General features: G+C 46.9%; 1 protein-coding gene across 5 annotated transcripts in view; it reads right to left on the reverse strand.

Moving 5' to 3' along the window:
• Window positions 1-16,468, reverse strand: part of slc44a5b (solute carrier family 44 member 5b) — a 273,622-nt gene that overhangs the window by 79,616 nt on the left and 177,538 nt on the right. For all 5 annotated transcript variants that reach the window (XM_080195082.1, XM_080195084.1, XM_080195080.1 and 2 more), the window contains exons 4-6: window positions 15,616-15,700; window positions 2,443-2,527; window positions 902-1,030 (exon numbers count right to left, since the gene is read on the reverse strand). In XM_080195082.1, the coding sequence (XP_080051208.1) occupies window positions 902-1,030; window positions 2,443-2,527; window positions 15,616-15,700 (299 nt within the window). The remainder of the gene's footprint in view (window positions 1-901; window positions 1,031-2,442; window positions 2,528-15,615; window positions 15,701-16,468) is intronic.

The following is a 16,468-nucleotide window of genomic DNA, read 5'->3' on the forward strand; positions in this document are numbered from 1 at the left end:
TCGCTCCCACGGGGAGTGGGGAGAATGTGGGACTTGCTCCCACAGGGAGTGGGGAGAATGTGGGACTCGCTCCCACGGGGAGTGGGGAGAATGTGGGACTCACTCCCACGGGGAGTGGGGAGAATGTGGGACTTGCTCCCACAGGGAGTGGGGAGAATGTGGGACTCGCTCCCACGGGGAGTGGGGAGAATGTGGGACTCACTCCCACGGGGAGTGGGGAGAATGTGGGACTCGCTCCCACAGGGAGTGGGGAGAATGTGGGACTCGCTCCCACACGGAGTGGGGGAGAATGTGGGACTCGCTCCCACGGGGAGTGGGGAGAATGTGGGACTCGTTCCCATGGGGAGTGGGGAGAATGTGGGACTCGCTCCCACGGGGAGTGGGGAGAATGTGGGACTCGTTCCCATGGGGAGTGGGGAGAATGTGGGACTCGCTCCCACGGGGAGTGGGGAGAATGTGGGACTCGCTCCCACAGGGAGTGGGGAGAATGTGGGACTCACTCCCACGGGGAGTGGGGGAGAATGTGGGACTCGCTCCCACGGGGAGTGGGGAGAATGTGGGACTCGCTCCCACAGGGAGTGGGGAGAATGTGGGACTCGCTCCCACGGGGAGTGGGGAGAATGTGGGACTCGCTCCCACGGGGAGTGGGGAGAATGTGGGACTCGCTCCCACCGGGAGTGGGGAGAATGTGGGTGAGGTGAATAGTATGGATACATTGAAGGGAAGCTGGATAAATCCATGAGGGCGAGAGGAATGGGAGATGTTGATAGTTGAGAGGAAATGGGGGTGGGTGGAGGCTGGTGTGGAGCAGAAACACCCACACGGAGCAGCTGGGCCAATGTTTCCGTGCTGGAACCATCAGAGCGACTCTCCCCCGTGTGAATTCACCCACGGCACTCACCTTTCGAGGGGCATTGAAACCAGGCTGGCAAAACTGGCGGTAATAGGCCCAGTAGGTTTTGTTCCATCCAAACAGTGACTTCATGTCCATGTAACGGGCAAAGCGATTTGGACATTTCTCAACGCAAACCTGACAAAGAGAGAGAAGGAGAAATGAACCATTCAGTTAGACACGTAAATTCACCACTACTTCTGCACAAAAAGATATTCGATTGAAGGCTGCAGGAAGGAACTTTGAACCCAGCGAACTGAAAGCGCAAAGTTCAACCTCTCAACATCTCCACTTCTGAGGAAGCTGGACACAAGAAGTGAGGCTATCGCACAACAGGTAAATGTCACTCCTCTCCGCAGGAGCCCCGCACTGTCAGAGGGTCAGTACTGAGGGAGTGCCGCACTGTCAGAGGGTCAGTGCTGAGGGAGTGCCGCACTGTCAGAGGGTCAGTGCTGAGGGAGTGCCGCACTGTCAGAGGGTCAGTGCTGAGGGAGTGCCGCACTGTCAGAGGGTCAGTGCTGAGGGAGTGCCGCACTGTCAGAGGGTCAGTGCTGAGGGAGTGCCACACTGTCAGAGGGTCAGTGCTGAGGGAGTGCCGCACTGTCAGAGGGTCAGTGCTGAGGGAGTGCCGCACTGTCAGAGGGTCAGTACTGAGGGAGTGCCGCACTGTCAGAGGGTCAGTGCTGAGGGAGTGCCGCACTGTCAGAGGGTCAGTGCTGAGGGAGTGCCGCACTGTCAGAGGGTCAGTGCTGAGGGAGTGCCGCACTGTCAGAGGGTCAGTACTGAGGGAGTGCCGCACTGTCAGAGGGTCAGTGCTGAGGGAGTGCCGCACTGTCAGAGAGTCAGTGCTGAGGGAGTGCCGCACTGTCAGAGGGTCAGTACTGAGGGAGTGCCGCACTGTCAGAGGGTCAGTACTGAGGGAGTGCCGCACTGTCAGAGGGTCAGTGCTGAGGGAGTGCCGCACTGTCAGAGGGTCAGTGCTGAGTGGGTGCCGCACTGTCAGAGAGTCAGTGCTGAGGGAATGCCGCACTGTCAGAGGGTCAGTACTGAGGGAGTGCCGCACTGTCAGAGGGTCGGTGCCGAGGGAGTGCCACACTGTCAGAGAGTCAGTGCTGAGGGAGTGCCGCACTGTCAGAGGGTCAGTACTGAGGGAGTGCCGCACTGTCAGAGGGTCAGTACTGAGGGAGTGCCGCACTGTCAGAGGGTCAGTACTGAGGGAGTGCCGCACTGTCAGAGGGTCAGTACTGAGGGAGTGCCGCACTGTCAGAGGGTCAGTACTGAGGGAGTGCCGCACTGTCAGAGGGTCAGTACTGAGGGAGTGCCGCACTGTCAGAGGGTCAGTACTGAGGGAGTGCCGCACTGTCAGAGGGTCAGTACTGAGGGAGTGCCGCACTGTCAGAGGGTCAGTACTGAGGGAGTGCCGCACTGTCAGAGGGTCAGTACTGAGGGAGTGCCGCACTGTCAGAGGGGCAGTACTGAGGGAGTGCCGCACTGTCAGAGGGTCAGTACTGAGGGAGTGCTGCACTGTCAGAGGCTGCAGGTGTTCTTACCTGTTTAGTTGGGCACTGCAGGTTGATGAGGACGGCAGGACTTGCACACTTGAGGATATTGAAATAGAATAAAATGGTCTTGTTCCTGAAAGGGAATGAGATCTATGTTAGCAACCCCGTTTAACCCGATTATAAAGGAAAGAAAGGAATCTGTTCCCCGCGTTAACAACACAATAGAAAAGCTCAAACTGGAGCTGCAAAATCATCCTATCATTGTCTAAAATTCCAGAGTTGTTCCAGCACAGGAGGCCATTCGTCCCACCGTGTCTCTGCTGACTCTCTGAATGCGCAGTTCCCTCTGTCCACCTTCTCTCTCCACCCCTGTATCCTCTAACCGTTCAGATTATCATATAATTCCATATTGAAAGCGTTGATCAAATCTGCTGCCAACGCACTCCCAGGCAGCGAGTTTCAGTTTGGAACCGCTCGCTGCCTGAATCTGTTCTCTTCCTGTCTGAGTGGCTTTTTTCACCGATTACATAAGAAATAGGAGCAGGAGTAGGTAGGGAGGTCTTGCTGCAGCTGTATAGGGCATTGGTGAGGCCGCAGCTGGAGTACTGTGTGCAGTTTTGGGCGCCGCACCTGCGCAAGGATATTTTGGCCTTGGAGGGAGTGCAGAGGAGGTTTACTAGGCTGATACCGGAGTTGAGGGGATTGAGCTATGAGGAGAGGCTGAATAAACTAGGCTTGTACTCGTTAGAGTTTAGAAGAATGAGGGGAGATCTCATTGAGACGTATAAGATGATGAATGGGATGGATAGGATAGAGGTGGAGAGACTCTTCCCGCTCAAAAAAGACAGTAGGACTAGGGGGCACAGCCTCAAGATAAAGGGGAGGCGGTTTAGAACGGAGTTGAGGAGGAACTTCTTCACTCAAAGGGTGGTGAATCTCTGGAATTCTCTGCCCGTTGAAGTGGTGGAGGCTGCCTCGCTAAATATTTTTAAGAAGCGGGTTGATGGGTTTTTGATAAGAGAAGGGATTAAGGGTTATGGGGAGAGGGCGGGAAAGTGGAACTGAGCCACGACAGATCAGCCATGATCTTATTGAATGGCGGGGCAGGCTCGAAGGGCTAGATGGCCTACTCCTGCTCCTATTTCTTATGTTCTTATGTTCTTATCTAGCCCTTCGAGCCTGCCCCACCATTCAATAAGATCATGGCTGATCTGAAGTGGCTCAGTTCCACATTCCCGCCCTCTCCCCATAACCCTTAATTCCCTCATCCTTCTAAACTCCAACGAGTACAGACCCAGTCTATTCAATCTCTCTTCATAGCTCAACCCCCTCAACTCCGGTATCAGCCTAGTAAACCTCCTCTGCACTCCCTCCAAGGCCAAAATATCCTTGCGTAAGTGCGGCGACCAAAACTGCACACAGTACTCCAGCTGCGGCCTCATCAATGCCCTATACAGCCTCAGCAAGACCTCCCTACTTTTATATTCAATCCCCCTCGCTATGAAGGCCAGCATCCCATTCACCTTCCTGACCACCTGCTGCACCTGCAGACTGGGTTTTTGCGAGATTACATTCAGGGGGACATTTTCCAGCCTCTCAGCTGCATGGTTCCTGCCAGCTGAAGGTGGCGTGATGTTTGGTAGGGGTGGAATTCTCCAGTCCCGTCGCTGTCAATGGGAATTCCCCACGGCGACGGAAATTCCATGGGCGGGGGACAGCTGCCGGCAGTATCGGAGAATCCGAGCAGAGTGAACGGCCGGAATATCCCAGCCTCAATCTCTGTCCTCTCATTCTCGACCCTTTTGATTTATTATTGATTAATTATTATCAAATCTCCTCACGGCCTTCTCTTCGCCAAGGAGGACAGTCCCAGCCTCTCCGATCTGTCCACATAACGGAGGTTCCTCACCCTCACCCCTTACACTCTCACCCCCTCCACCCCCACCCCCTCTACCCTCCACCCCTCTCCAATCCAGCCCCTCCACCCTTCCACACTTCACCCACTCCACCTCACCCACTCCACCCTCACCCCTTCACACTCCACTCCTCCACACTCCACCCCCCATCCACTCCACCATCACCCCCTCCACCCCTCCAGCCTCACCCCCTCCACCATCACCCCCTCCATCATCACTCCCTCCACCATCACTCCCTCATCCCTCCACCCTCACGCCTCCCACTCTCTACCCTCACCCCTCCACCCCCACTCCCTCCACCCTCATCCCACCACCCTCCACCCTCATGCCTCCCACTCTCTACCCTCACCCCTCCACCCTCACGCCTCCCACCCTCTACCCTCACCCCTCCACCCCCACCCCCTCCACCTCTGCACCCTCTCCATAAGAAGCTGACACAGTGCCATATTTTTGGAAATGGGGCGCAGTATTAAATACTGACAGCAGAGGGCAGTTGATCAGATGAATTGTGAATGGTGCGGGGGTGGTCACACAGCCTCCAGTGACCCTGCTGTGGGTTTTAAAAGCTTCTATTTCAGATCTCCCACTCTAGACAGCTCCAGTCAGACCTTCAGGAAACAGCTAGAGGATTGTGAGAAAGTTTGTTGGACATCCAAATCTCTGGAGAACAGTCGATTGATGGGTGACACAGTGGGTTAGCACTGCTGCCTCACGGAGCCAGGGACCCGGGTTCAATTCTGGCCCCGGGTCTGTGTGGGGTCTGCACGTTCTCCCCATGTCTGTGTGGGTTTCCTCCGGGTGCTCCAGTTTCCTCCCACTGTCTAAAGGTGTACGGTTTAGGATTGGCCATGCTAAATTCTCCCTTAGTTTTAGGGGACGAGCTAGGGTAAGTGCATGGGGTTATGGGGATAGGGCCTGGGTGGGATTGTAATCAGTGCAGACTCGATGGGCCGAATGGCCCCATTCTGCACTGGATTCTATGAAGAATGATGCTCACCCAGTTAAAGACACGATATAAATTCAAATGATAACATTCCTTTACTTCCAAATGTAACGCAAAATAAAATTCTGTTCAATAATCATTGAATTCCCACAGTGCAAAAGGCCATTCAGCCCATCGAGTCTGTGCCAACTCTCCAAAAGTGCATTCCACCCAGGCCAGCCCATTCCCTTAACCCTGCACATTTAGCATGGCCAATCCTGGGAGGAAACCGGAGCACCCGGAGGAAACCCACGCAGACACGGGGAGAACGTGCAGACCACACAGACAGTGACCCGAGCCGGGAATCGAACCCGGGTCCCTGGAGCTGTGAGGCAGCAGTGCTAACCACTGTGCCACCCTGCTGCCCAACAGCATCACTCCAGTGGATTGCCTTGAGATGGTTTACTATATTGAAGGTGGTGTTTAAATACAATGTTATTATTCAGATAAGATTAGTTTGTGAATTTGAACGTTGTGTGAAGCCTCTTGCAGGATGTGCTGTATTCTCAGTTAGAACTGAGGGATTGATGTAATTGAAATTTATAACCGATATTCGACTGCAGGGAGAAAAAACCTTTGCACTTGTGTGTACATATAAAATATTACTTCAATGAAAGCATCATCCTTCCGCAATATGTTAAGCAAAGAGTTTGTGCCAAATTAAATTAGGTTGTAAATTAGATTGGATCAGGGCCACTTTGGGTGCTGTACGGTGGAGGTTGTTTCTTAATCAGAAGCAGAATCTGTAAACCCCTTGTACATTATTTGAATTTTGAATGAAATTTTTTCACTGTGTACAAAGCGTTACTCAGTTCACGGCACAGTTCGTTGTCACACAGCCCGACTGCTGAGACTCACAGCACACAGAAAAGTGTGATTCAAACAGAAACACACATTCCTGGTGCAGTCAGAGCGATGGCAGGAGGGAGTCAACCATTACAATTAAACCCATACTTTAAATTCTTGCAGGAATATGACCCCAGCTTCTGAGGGTCACCTTTTTTCATTCAAACATATGAATACCTGAGAAGGCCATCCAGCCCCTCGGGCCTGCTCTGCCCTTCGATATGATCATGGATGATCGGACTGTGGCCATTGTCCTGTCCATCATTTATTCTTGAACTGTCTCTCCGAGTCCAGTCTTCTCCCACAACAGGAAACATTCTTTCAGCGTCCACCCAGTCAAGTCCCCTCAAGATCCGATGTTTCAATGAGATACCCTCCCATTCGTCTCAACACCAATGGATACAGGCCCGACCTGTCCAACCTCTCCTCATAAGATAACTCCACCACCACCCCCCCCCAAAACCCCACCGTCCCCCCAAACACCCCCCATCCCAGGAATTGGACAAGTGAACCTTCTCTGAACTGCTGTGTTTTTTCATTCATTCACAGCAAGTGGGTATCCCTGACTCGACTCACTCTCTCAAGAACCAACACTCACTCTAGTTACTCTTATTTTTGAATGTTATAAGGAAGGCAAATGGAATCTTGACATTTATTACAAAGGGTCTGGGGTGTAAAAATAGAGGAGTGTCGTTACAATTCTACAAGACATTGGTGAGAGCGCACTTGGAGTACTGTGTTCTGTTTTGGTCATCTTTGTTGAGGAAGGATGTGGTGGCACTGGAGGTGGTTTAGAAGAGGATTACTAAATTGATTCTAGGTTTGAAGGGGTTGTTGTATGAGAAGTGGTGGAGTAGATTGGGCTTACACTCCTGGAGTGCAGAAGAATGAGGGGTGTATACATGAGGTATATAAAATACTCAACGGGATTGATGAAGTAAATGTTAACCAAGGACAAGAGGTGACAGTTGTAGAGTAAGGGGGCGGGGGGAGTTCAAGACAGAGATAAGGAGAAGCTACTTCTCACAGAGGGTTGTGAATCTATGGAACTCACTGCTCCAAAGTGCAGTGGATGCAGAACCAAATCGATCTGAGGAACTGGACGCTCAGTTTGATGCTCTCTTTAACTTCATTTGTTCGTCATGAACGGTATGTCCTGACCCTAATGTCTTCCCAACAGCAAACTGCTTCTCAATGAATTCTGACTCACGAAGTCCATTACCTCAGTCCCTCAACTGGTAAGGACAGCAGATCTCCTTCCCTAAAGGACATAGTAAACCAGATAAGTTTTTCTGACAATAGACAATTGTTTCAGGGTCATCGGTAGATTCTTAGTCCTAGATATTTTTCATTGAATTCAAATTCCACCATCTGCCGTGGTGGGATTCGAACCCAGGTCCCCGGAACATTCACTGAGTTTCTGGTTTAACAGTCCAGTGATAATACCACTAGGCCACCGCCTCCCCACATTGAATTGAAGAGATATTATGGCAGAGAGAGAGAGACAGAGAGAGAGACAGAGAGAGAGAAGTGATTTAGGGAATGAATTCCGGAGCTGAGGAACCCGGAAGCTGAAGGCACGGCCAATGGGAAGGTGACGAAAACCAGGTTTCAGCAGAGGATGAGTTGGGGGGTGTGAGCAGGGGCGGAGGTGGGGGGTGGGGGGGCTGTGGAGATGAGGTGGAAACAGGAGCTCCTGGTAATGGAGTAGATGTCAGTGGACATCAAACAGCCTGGCTCCAGCTGAGACAGTGGGCAGGCAGGGGTTAAAGCTGGTGGGTTGGGAATGGAGTCAGTGACAGGGAATGAAGACAATGCCTCAGTGTCTTCATCAATTAGTTGGAGGGAATCTTCACTCATCCACCCAGGAGGGGATTTTAGTTGGATTGCAGTCTGACCATCTGCTCCAGGGGACTCACCAAGCTTCAATCTGATTAATTTTTTGAGGGGTGACCTCTTTATTAAGACAAATTTCTTTCAGTTCCTTATTTTCTCTTGGTTTTCTGGAATTCCTGGGAGATTTGTTTATTCCTTCGTGAAGACAGACACAAAGTAATCGTTTAGCTTCTGCACCAATTCCTTATTCCCCTCTGTAAATTCTCCCGCCCCCAACTGGAACGGACTCACATTTGTCCTCGATCATTCATTTTTTTCACATATCTAAAGAAGTTTTAGCAGTCAGGCTTTATGTTTCTCTCTGTTACATTATTACTCACTTTCCTTGTCTTTATCAGGTGCTAGTTTCAAAATTGTTCCCAATCCTTATCACATTTTGTTTTAGCAATCTTACAAAGCCACTTCCTCTGATTTATTGCAATTTCTAACTCTTCCTGTTTGATGTGGTCGACTTATCTTTCTTGTTGGGTTTGTGTGTCTTTAGAGGAATGTATATTTGTTGTGGAGTGAGACAATGTAGCCAGTATCGAGGTCGATGATCCTGAATGTATTAGTGTCCATTCTTTCAGACACAAAGCTGGAATTCTCCGGCTGTTCACTCCCCGTTCCCGCTGCCGGTGTGAATGGAGAACTTGGCGCTCAGCCACAACTCCGTTCACTGCAGCGGGACTGGGGAATCCCAGCCACGGGCGAGGTTGGAGAATCCAGCCCAAAGCAACCAGTCACGTGTGATGATGAAAGGAAACCAGAACTAGAGGGCACAGCCTCAAAATAGGAGGGTGGGAGAGTGGTTTAGAACAGAGTTGAGGAGGAACTTCTTCACTCAAAGGGTGGTGAATCTCTGGAATTCTCTGCCCGTTGAAGTGGTGGAGGCTGCCTCATTGAATATATTTAAGTCACGGGTAGATAGGTTTCTGATAGACAAGGGGATTAAGGGTTATGGGGAGAGGGTGGGAATGTGGAACTGAGCCACAACAGATCAGACATGATCTTATTGAATGGCGGGGCAGGCTCGAGGGGCTAGATGGCCGACTCCTGCTCCTATTTCTTATGTTCTTATTGGCTGCTCAGACATAGATGGTGTCCTAGACGAGGAAGATCTCTCAGTGTCACAGGAGACAAAACGCCAGCAAACTTCAGGATCACCACATTCTCTGTAAACCAGGCAATATAAAAATCTTCCCTTATAACACTGACAAACCACCTGAGGTTCCCAGGATATTTGAAAGATCAAACTCATCCAAAGGCACAGGAACAAATGCTGCATTCTACATCGTACCTGGAGAATGTGACGTGGTTACCAGTTTTCACACAGTAACAGATGTGTACATGGTTGCAGCTACTGATGTGATTCCTACACACACACACACACACCAACAGCATTTTCACATTGTATGATGATCTCTTCATGGTATGGCCAAACTGAGAGTGTGCGGGGAGAATGAAATCAGCACGAACGCAGTGAGAAACCTGAGTGTTCGCTTGATGTCGGGAACTCCTCGACTCAAAGTGGGGGTAAGTGGAGGCAAGGTAAGTGGAAGTAGCTGATTGGGTGAGTACTGATGTGGAGATGCCGGCGTTGGACTGGGGTAAACACAGTAAGAAGTCTCACAACACCAGGTTAAAGTCCAACAGGTTTATTTGATAGTAAACTCACAAGCTTTCAGAAACGCTGTTCTTTCGTCAGGTGTGTGGAACGTTTGAACCTTCCACCCTTTCCGAAAGCTTGTGGCATTTCTATCAAATAAACCTTTAACCTGGTATTGTGAGACTTCTTACTGGGTGAGTGCAGTCAGGTAAGTATTTACAACAGTCTGTATGTGTTTTATTTCTGTGGCTTATAGTTTGTCAGGGCTAAATTCTGTCATATATTCTGTATTATATTCTATATTCTGTATTATATTTTATATTCTGTACTATACTCTATATCCTGTATTATATTCTATATTCTGTAGTGTATTCTATATCCTGTATTATGTTCTATATTCTGTACTATACTCTATATCCTGTATTATATTCTGTATTCTGTATCATACTCTATATTCTGTATTATACTCTATATCCTGTATTATATTCTATATTCTGTACTATACTCTATATCCTGTATTATATTCTGTATTCTGTATCATACTCTATATTCTGTATTATACTCTATATCCTGTATTATATTCTATATTCTGTACTATACTCTATATCCTGTATTATATTCTGTATTCTGTATTATACTCTATATTCTGTATTATACTCTATATTCTGTATTATACTCTATATCCTGTATTATATTCTATATTCTGTAGTGTATTCTATATTCAGTATTATGTTCTATATTCTGTACTATACTCTATATCCTGTATTATATTCTGTATTCTGTATCATACTCTATATTCTGTATTATACTCTATATCCTGTATTATATTCTATATTCTGTATTATACTCTATATCCTGTATTATATTCTGTATTATACTCTATATCCTGTATTATGTTCTGTATTCTGTATTATACTCTATACCTTGTATTATATTCTATATTCTGTATTATATTCTATATTCTGTGCTATACTCTATATCCTGTATTATGTTCTGTATTCTGTATTATACTCTATACCTTGTATTATATTGTATATTCTGTATTATACTCTATATTCTGTGCTATACTCTATATCCTGTATTATATTCTGTATTCTGTATTATACTCTGTATCCTGTATTATACTCTATATCCTGTATTATATTCTATATTCTGTATTATACTCTATATCCTGTATTATATTCTGTATTCTGTATTATACTCTATACCTTGTATTATATTCTATATTCTGTATTATATTCTATATTCTGTGCTATACTCTATATTCTGTATTATACTCTATATTCTGTATTATACTCTATATCCTGTATTATACTCTATATTCTGTATTATACTCTATATTCTGTATTATACTCTATATCCTGTATTATACTCTATATCCTGTATTATATTCTGTATTCTGTATTATACTCTATATCCTGTATTATATTCTATATTCTGTATTATACTCTATATCCTGTATTATATTCTGTATTCTGTATTATACTCTATACCTTGTATTATATTCTATATTATGTATTATACGCTATATCCTGTATTATATTCTGTACTCTGTATTATACTCTATATCCTGTATTATATTCTATATTCTGTATTATACTCTATATCCTGTATTATATTCTGTATTCTGTATTATACTCTATATCCTGTGTTATATTCTACATTCTGTATTATACTCTATATCCTGTATTATATTCTATATTCTGTACTATACTCTATATCCTGTATTATATTCTGTATTCTGTATTATACTCTATATTCTGTATTATACTCTATATTCTGTATTTTATTCTATATTCTGTATTTTATTCTATATTCTGTAGTGTATTCTATATTATGTAATATATTCTATGGCGGAAAGCCATGGTATGCTTCTCATGCTCCATGTGGGAAGCTATGAACATTGCCAGTGCCCACGGCCAGCATGTGTGCAGGAAGTGTTTGCAGCTGCAGCTCCTGGAAGCTCTGCTTTCAGAGCCAGGAACACTGTGGAGAATCCACAAGGTGAAGAATATTGTGGATGGCACGTATGGGGAAGTGGTCACACCGCAGGCTCAGACTCCACAGGCTGGAAGGGAATGGGTGACCACCAGACAGAGCAAGAGAGCTAGGCAGGAAGTGCAGGAATCTCCTGTGGCCATTCCCCTGCAAAACAGATATACCGCTTTGGATACTATTAAGGGGAATGGCCTCTTGGGGATAGCAGCAGCAGCCAAACTCGTTGCTCCACAGTTGTTTCTGCTGCAGAGAGGAGGGGTAAAAAGTGTGCCAGAGCAATAGTTACAGGAGATTCAATTGTAAGGGGAATAAACAGGCATTTCTGTGGCCGCAAACAAGACCCCAAGATGGTACGATACCTCCCTGGTGCTCGGGTCAGGGATGTCTCGGAGCGAGTACAGGACATCCTGAAGGGGGAGGGAGAACAGCCAGTGCTTGTAGTACACGTTGGTACCAATGACAGATAAAAACAGAAATGAGGTCAAAAGCAGAATATAAGGAGTTAAAGTTGAAAGTATGACTTCAAAGTAATGATCTCAGGATTACTACCAGTACTACGTGCTGGTCAGAGTAGAAACAGCAGGATATATCGGATCAATGCAGTACTGAGGGAGAGGTGAGGACCTGAGGGGGGTACCACACTATCAAAGTGAATCACCGTCTGCCTTTTCCAATCCCATGGCACAACTTCTGAAAAATTCAGGAGTGACGTCTTTCATTTCCTCACCAGTAGTTAACCCTTAAACAACACTGCTTAAAGAGAGAAGGACGGATCATTTCTATTCGTGGGATCTTGCTGTGTAGAAATTGGCTGCAGTGCTTCCATATCGCAGAGGAGCAGTTTCCAGCGTTTGGGACGCTGTGATTGGCTCTCGCGACTCAGACACTGGGATTTTGAACTGTATGTTAAAGATTGGCCCACATCCTGCAGAACCCTTTCAGGAAGAATCATTAACCGGCTGGACGGTGTCCCGTGACGTGTGCGTAAAAACAACTCTCCCATTCTCAACCAATCTAACTCTCCGATCAAACTCTGCCTTCACACATCACCTTAGGGGGGAAATGCATTGGCTGGTGCCTGACTCACCTCATCCAACACTCTATCAAAATCAATCATTACAATTCATAACACTATTCAAAAAGGGAGGTACAGACAAAACAGGGAACTATAGACCAGTCAGCCGAACATTCATACTGGGGAAATTACTCCAGTCCATCATCAAGGATTCCATAATTCAGCATTTAGAATCATTGAATCACAGAGGTTTACAGCATGGAAACTGGCTCAACTCATCCATGCCTCCCAGTTTTTACCATTAAGCTAGTCTCAATTGCCTGTGTTTGGCCCATTCCCTCTCTATCCATCTTACCCATGTAACTGTCTAAACGCTTTTTAAAGGACAAAATACCCATCTCTCCTACTATCTCTGGCAGGCAGAGGTATAACCAGACAAAGTCAGCATGGATTTACGAAAGTGAAATCATGTTTGACAAATCTATTGGAATTCTTTGAGGATGTAACTCGTAGGGTTGACCGAGGAGAACCAGTGGATGAGGTTTATTTAGACTTTTAGAAGGTTTTTGACAAGATTTCATATAACAGAATGCTATGTAAAGTTAAAGCACATGAGTTTGCAGGTAATGCCTTGAGAAAGATAGAAAGCTGGTTAGCAGATAGGAAGCAAAGAGTTGGCATAAATGGGTCTTCTTCTGATTGGCAGTGAGTGACTAGTGGGGTTCCGCAGGGAGCTGTGCTAGGACCCCAACTGTTCACATTATATATTGATGATCTGGAAGAGGGAACTGAATGTATTGTCTCCAATTTTGCAGATGATACAAAATTGGGTGGGAAGGTGAGCTGTGAGGGGGATGCAGAGACGCTTCAGTGTGACTTGGACAGGCTGAGGGTGTGGGCATTCGAATGGCAGATACAGTATAATGCGGATAAATGTGAGGTTATCCACTTTGGTGGCAATAATAGGAAGGCAGACTATTTACTTGAATGAGTGTAAATTGAGAGACACTCAGTGAGACCTTGATATCCTCGTGCATCAGTCGCTGAAAGTAACCGCACAGATACAGCAGGCAGTAAAGAAGGCAAATGGTATGTTGGCCTTCATAGCGAATGGATTTGTGTATAGAGATAGGGATGTTTGGCTGCAATTGTACAGGTGAGGCCACACCTGGAGTATTGTGTGAGTTTGGTGTCCTTATCTGAGGAAGGATGTCCTTGCTATAGAGGGAGTCCAGCGAAGGTTTACCAGGCTGATTCCTGGGATTATGGCAGGTTTTTCATATGAGGAGAGACTAAGCTGGTTAGGATTATACTAACTGGCGTTTGGAAGAGTGAGAGGGGGGAACCTCAGAGAAACTTTTAAAATTCTAACAGGGTTAGACAGCGTAGATTCAGAAAGAATGTTCCCGATGGTGGGGAAGTCCAGCATATGGATCATAGTTTGAGGATAAGGGGTAAACTTTTTAGGACTGAGGTGAGGAGAAATGTCTTCACCCAGAGGGTGGTGAATGTGTGGAATTCACTCCCACAGAAAGTAGTTGAGGCCAAAATGTGTGATTTCAAGAAGAAATGAGATATAGGTCTTGGGGCTAAAGGGATTGAGGGACATGGGGGGAAAGGGGGGAATCAGGATATGGAATTTTATGATCAGCCATGATCAAAATGAATGGTGGAGCAGGCTGGAAGTTATTAGTTTCTATCTTATTACGTTTCCACGCTGTGCCACAATTGGGGGAGCTGGCTTACGGACTAGACAGGTTAACAGCCTGACATAGCCATTCTCACAGAATCATACCTTATAGATAATGTCCCAGATATCATTACCGTCTCTGGATATATCCTGTCCCATCAGCGGGACAGACCCAGCCGAGGTGGCGGCACAGTGGTATACAGTCGGGAGGGAGCTGCCCTGGGAATACTCAATATCGACTCTGGATCCCATGAAGTCTCACGGCACCAGGTCAAACATGGGCAAGGAAACCTCCTGCTGGTTACCACACTCTGTCCCGCCCTGAGCTGGTGAATCTGAACTCCTCCATGTTGAACAATACTTGGAGGAAGCACTGAGGGTGGAGGGTGCAGAATGTACTCTGGATGGGGATTTCAATACCCATCACAAAGAGTGGTTCGACAGCACCATCACAGAGGGAGCTCGCTGGCCCCTAAAGGACATCGTCCTGAACTGGGTCTGCATCAGGGGATGAGGGAACCAACAAGAGGGAAAAACACAGCTGGCCTCATCCTCACCAACCCGCCTGCCAATGCCTCCGCCCATGACAGTATCAGTAGAGTGACCAGCATATTGTCCTCGTACAGACATTGAGGATAAAAGTAAATAACAGCTTTCCTCCCTATCACTCAAAACCCTGGAAATCTATCAACCTGTTTTTGAAATTTTTAACTAATCTCCGGCTTCAACAACATTGCAGGAGAGAATTCCCGGTTCCACCACCCCCCTTGTGTGAGGAAATGCTTCCTAATATTCTCCCAACCCCCCCAGCCCCCCGAATGCCCTAGCTTCCATTTGAAGGTTCTATCCATCTCTCTGCTAGATTCCCCTCTAGAGGAAATAGTTTCTCTCTAATGAATCTGCCAAATGATATTAAAGATTTCACAATTAGCTCCCACATTAATCTCTGAAACTCAAGGGAGTACATTCCTAATCTATACAATCGACCCCCAGGTTTGAGATCTGTTGGTGCTGGTATTGTTGTGGTGAAACTGTACGGCTCCAAGGCTAACACATCATCTGTGAACCAGAGGAACACAACTCACAACGCTCCCTTAGACCAGACTCAGTCTGACTGGAGCTTTGGTTAACAGTCACATCATTCCCATCCCCGAGATATAGGCCAACATTTTATCAACCTTCTTTCTGTACCTTGCCGCCAAGCATTGAATACTCGAGTTAAATCTCTCTGCTCATCCACAGCATCGAACAATCATTCCCAAACAACCCAGTGATGGAATCTTTACTCACTCATTGGCAGTTCCCTTCTGTCCACAGAATTGGCCACGGCTGTCTGTCGGATAGACCACTTTCCTGGGATCCCCGTGGACCCAAGCTGTAAACAAGAGACATGCATTTGATTCATCGATACTTCTTGACGATCAGTTAAAACCATCAGACTCTGCAGTGTCCTCTGCGTCAAACAGACCATTCCCAGCAGACCAGAGTCACACAGCCACACGCACACCACAGCAACCACCTTCCCAACCAATAAAGGAACAAGGAATTCTTCCCATTCTTCCAGCCAGGGGACGGGAATATCGGAATCGGTTTCTGCTTCTATTGGAGAAAGTCTGGGTTGCTGTGGCAACACACGTGCTGTAGTCCTGGAGTTATGGCTAGAATTGGTAGAGATTTCAACTTCTTTCCTTCGCACGATTGGTAATCTCTGCTGCTTTTATCCATAACTCCCCTTCCATATCTCCAACTTCTACTGCAGGACCTCTCTCTGAATCTGTCCCCTTGCTTTGATACAAATTTGACATCAATGTATTTACATTCCCTCGAGTATCTCACTAACGGTGCTGGGAAAATCTTCAAATGTACTTTTCCTGCTCCAGCAAAACAGAGAATACTGGAAAACCTCTGCGGGTCTGACAGCATATGTAGAGTCAACCTTGGCTCAAAACATTGGCTCTATTCTCTCTCCACAGACGCTGTCAGACCTGCTGAGATTTTCCAGCATTTTCTGCTTTTGTTTCAGATTCCAGCATCTGCAGTATTTTGCCTTTCACAGTCCGGCTGTTGGAGAGTTCATGCTAACTTCCAAAGGAAGGAGGAAGTGTTGAGTATCCTAAATTGCATTAAGGTAGACAAGTCCCCG

Source organism: Carcharhinus amblyrhynchos, chromosome 9, assembly GCF_965287045.1.
Source record: "Carcharhinus amblyrhynchos chromosome 9, sCarAmb.v2.hapA, whole genome shotgun sequence".
In the NCBI taxonomy this organism is placed as follows: Eukaryota; Metazoa; Chordata; class Chondrichthyes; order Carcharhiniformes; family Carcharhinidae; genus Carcharhinus; species Carcharhinus amblyrhynchos.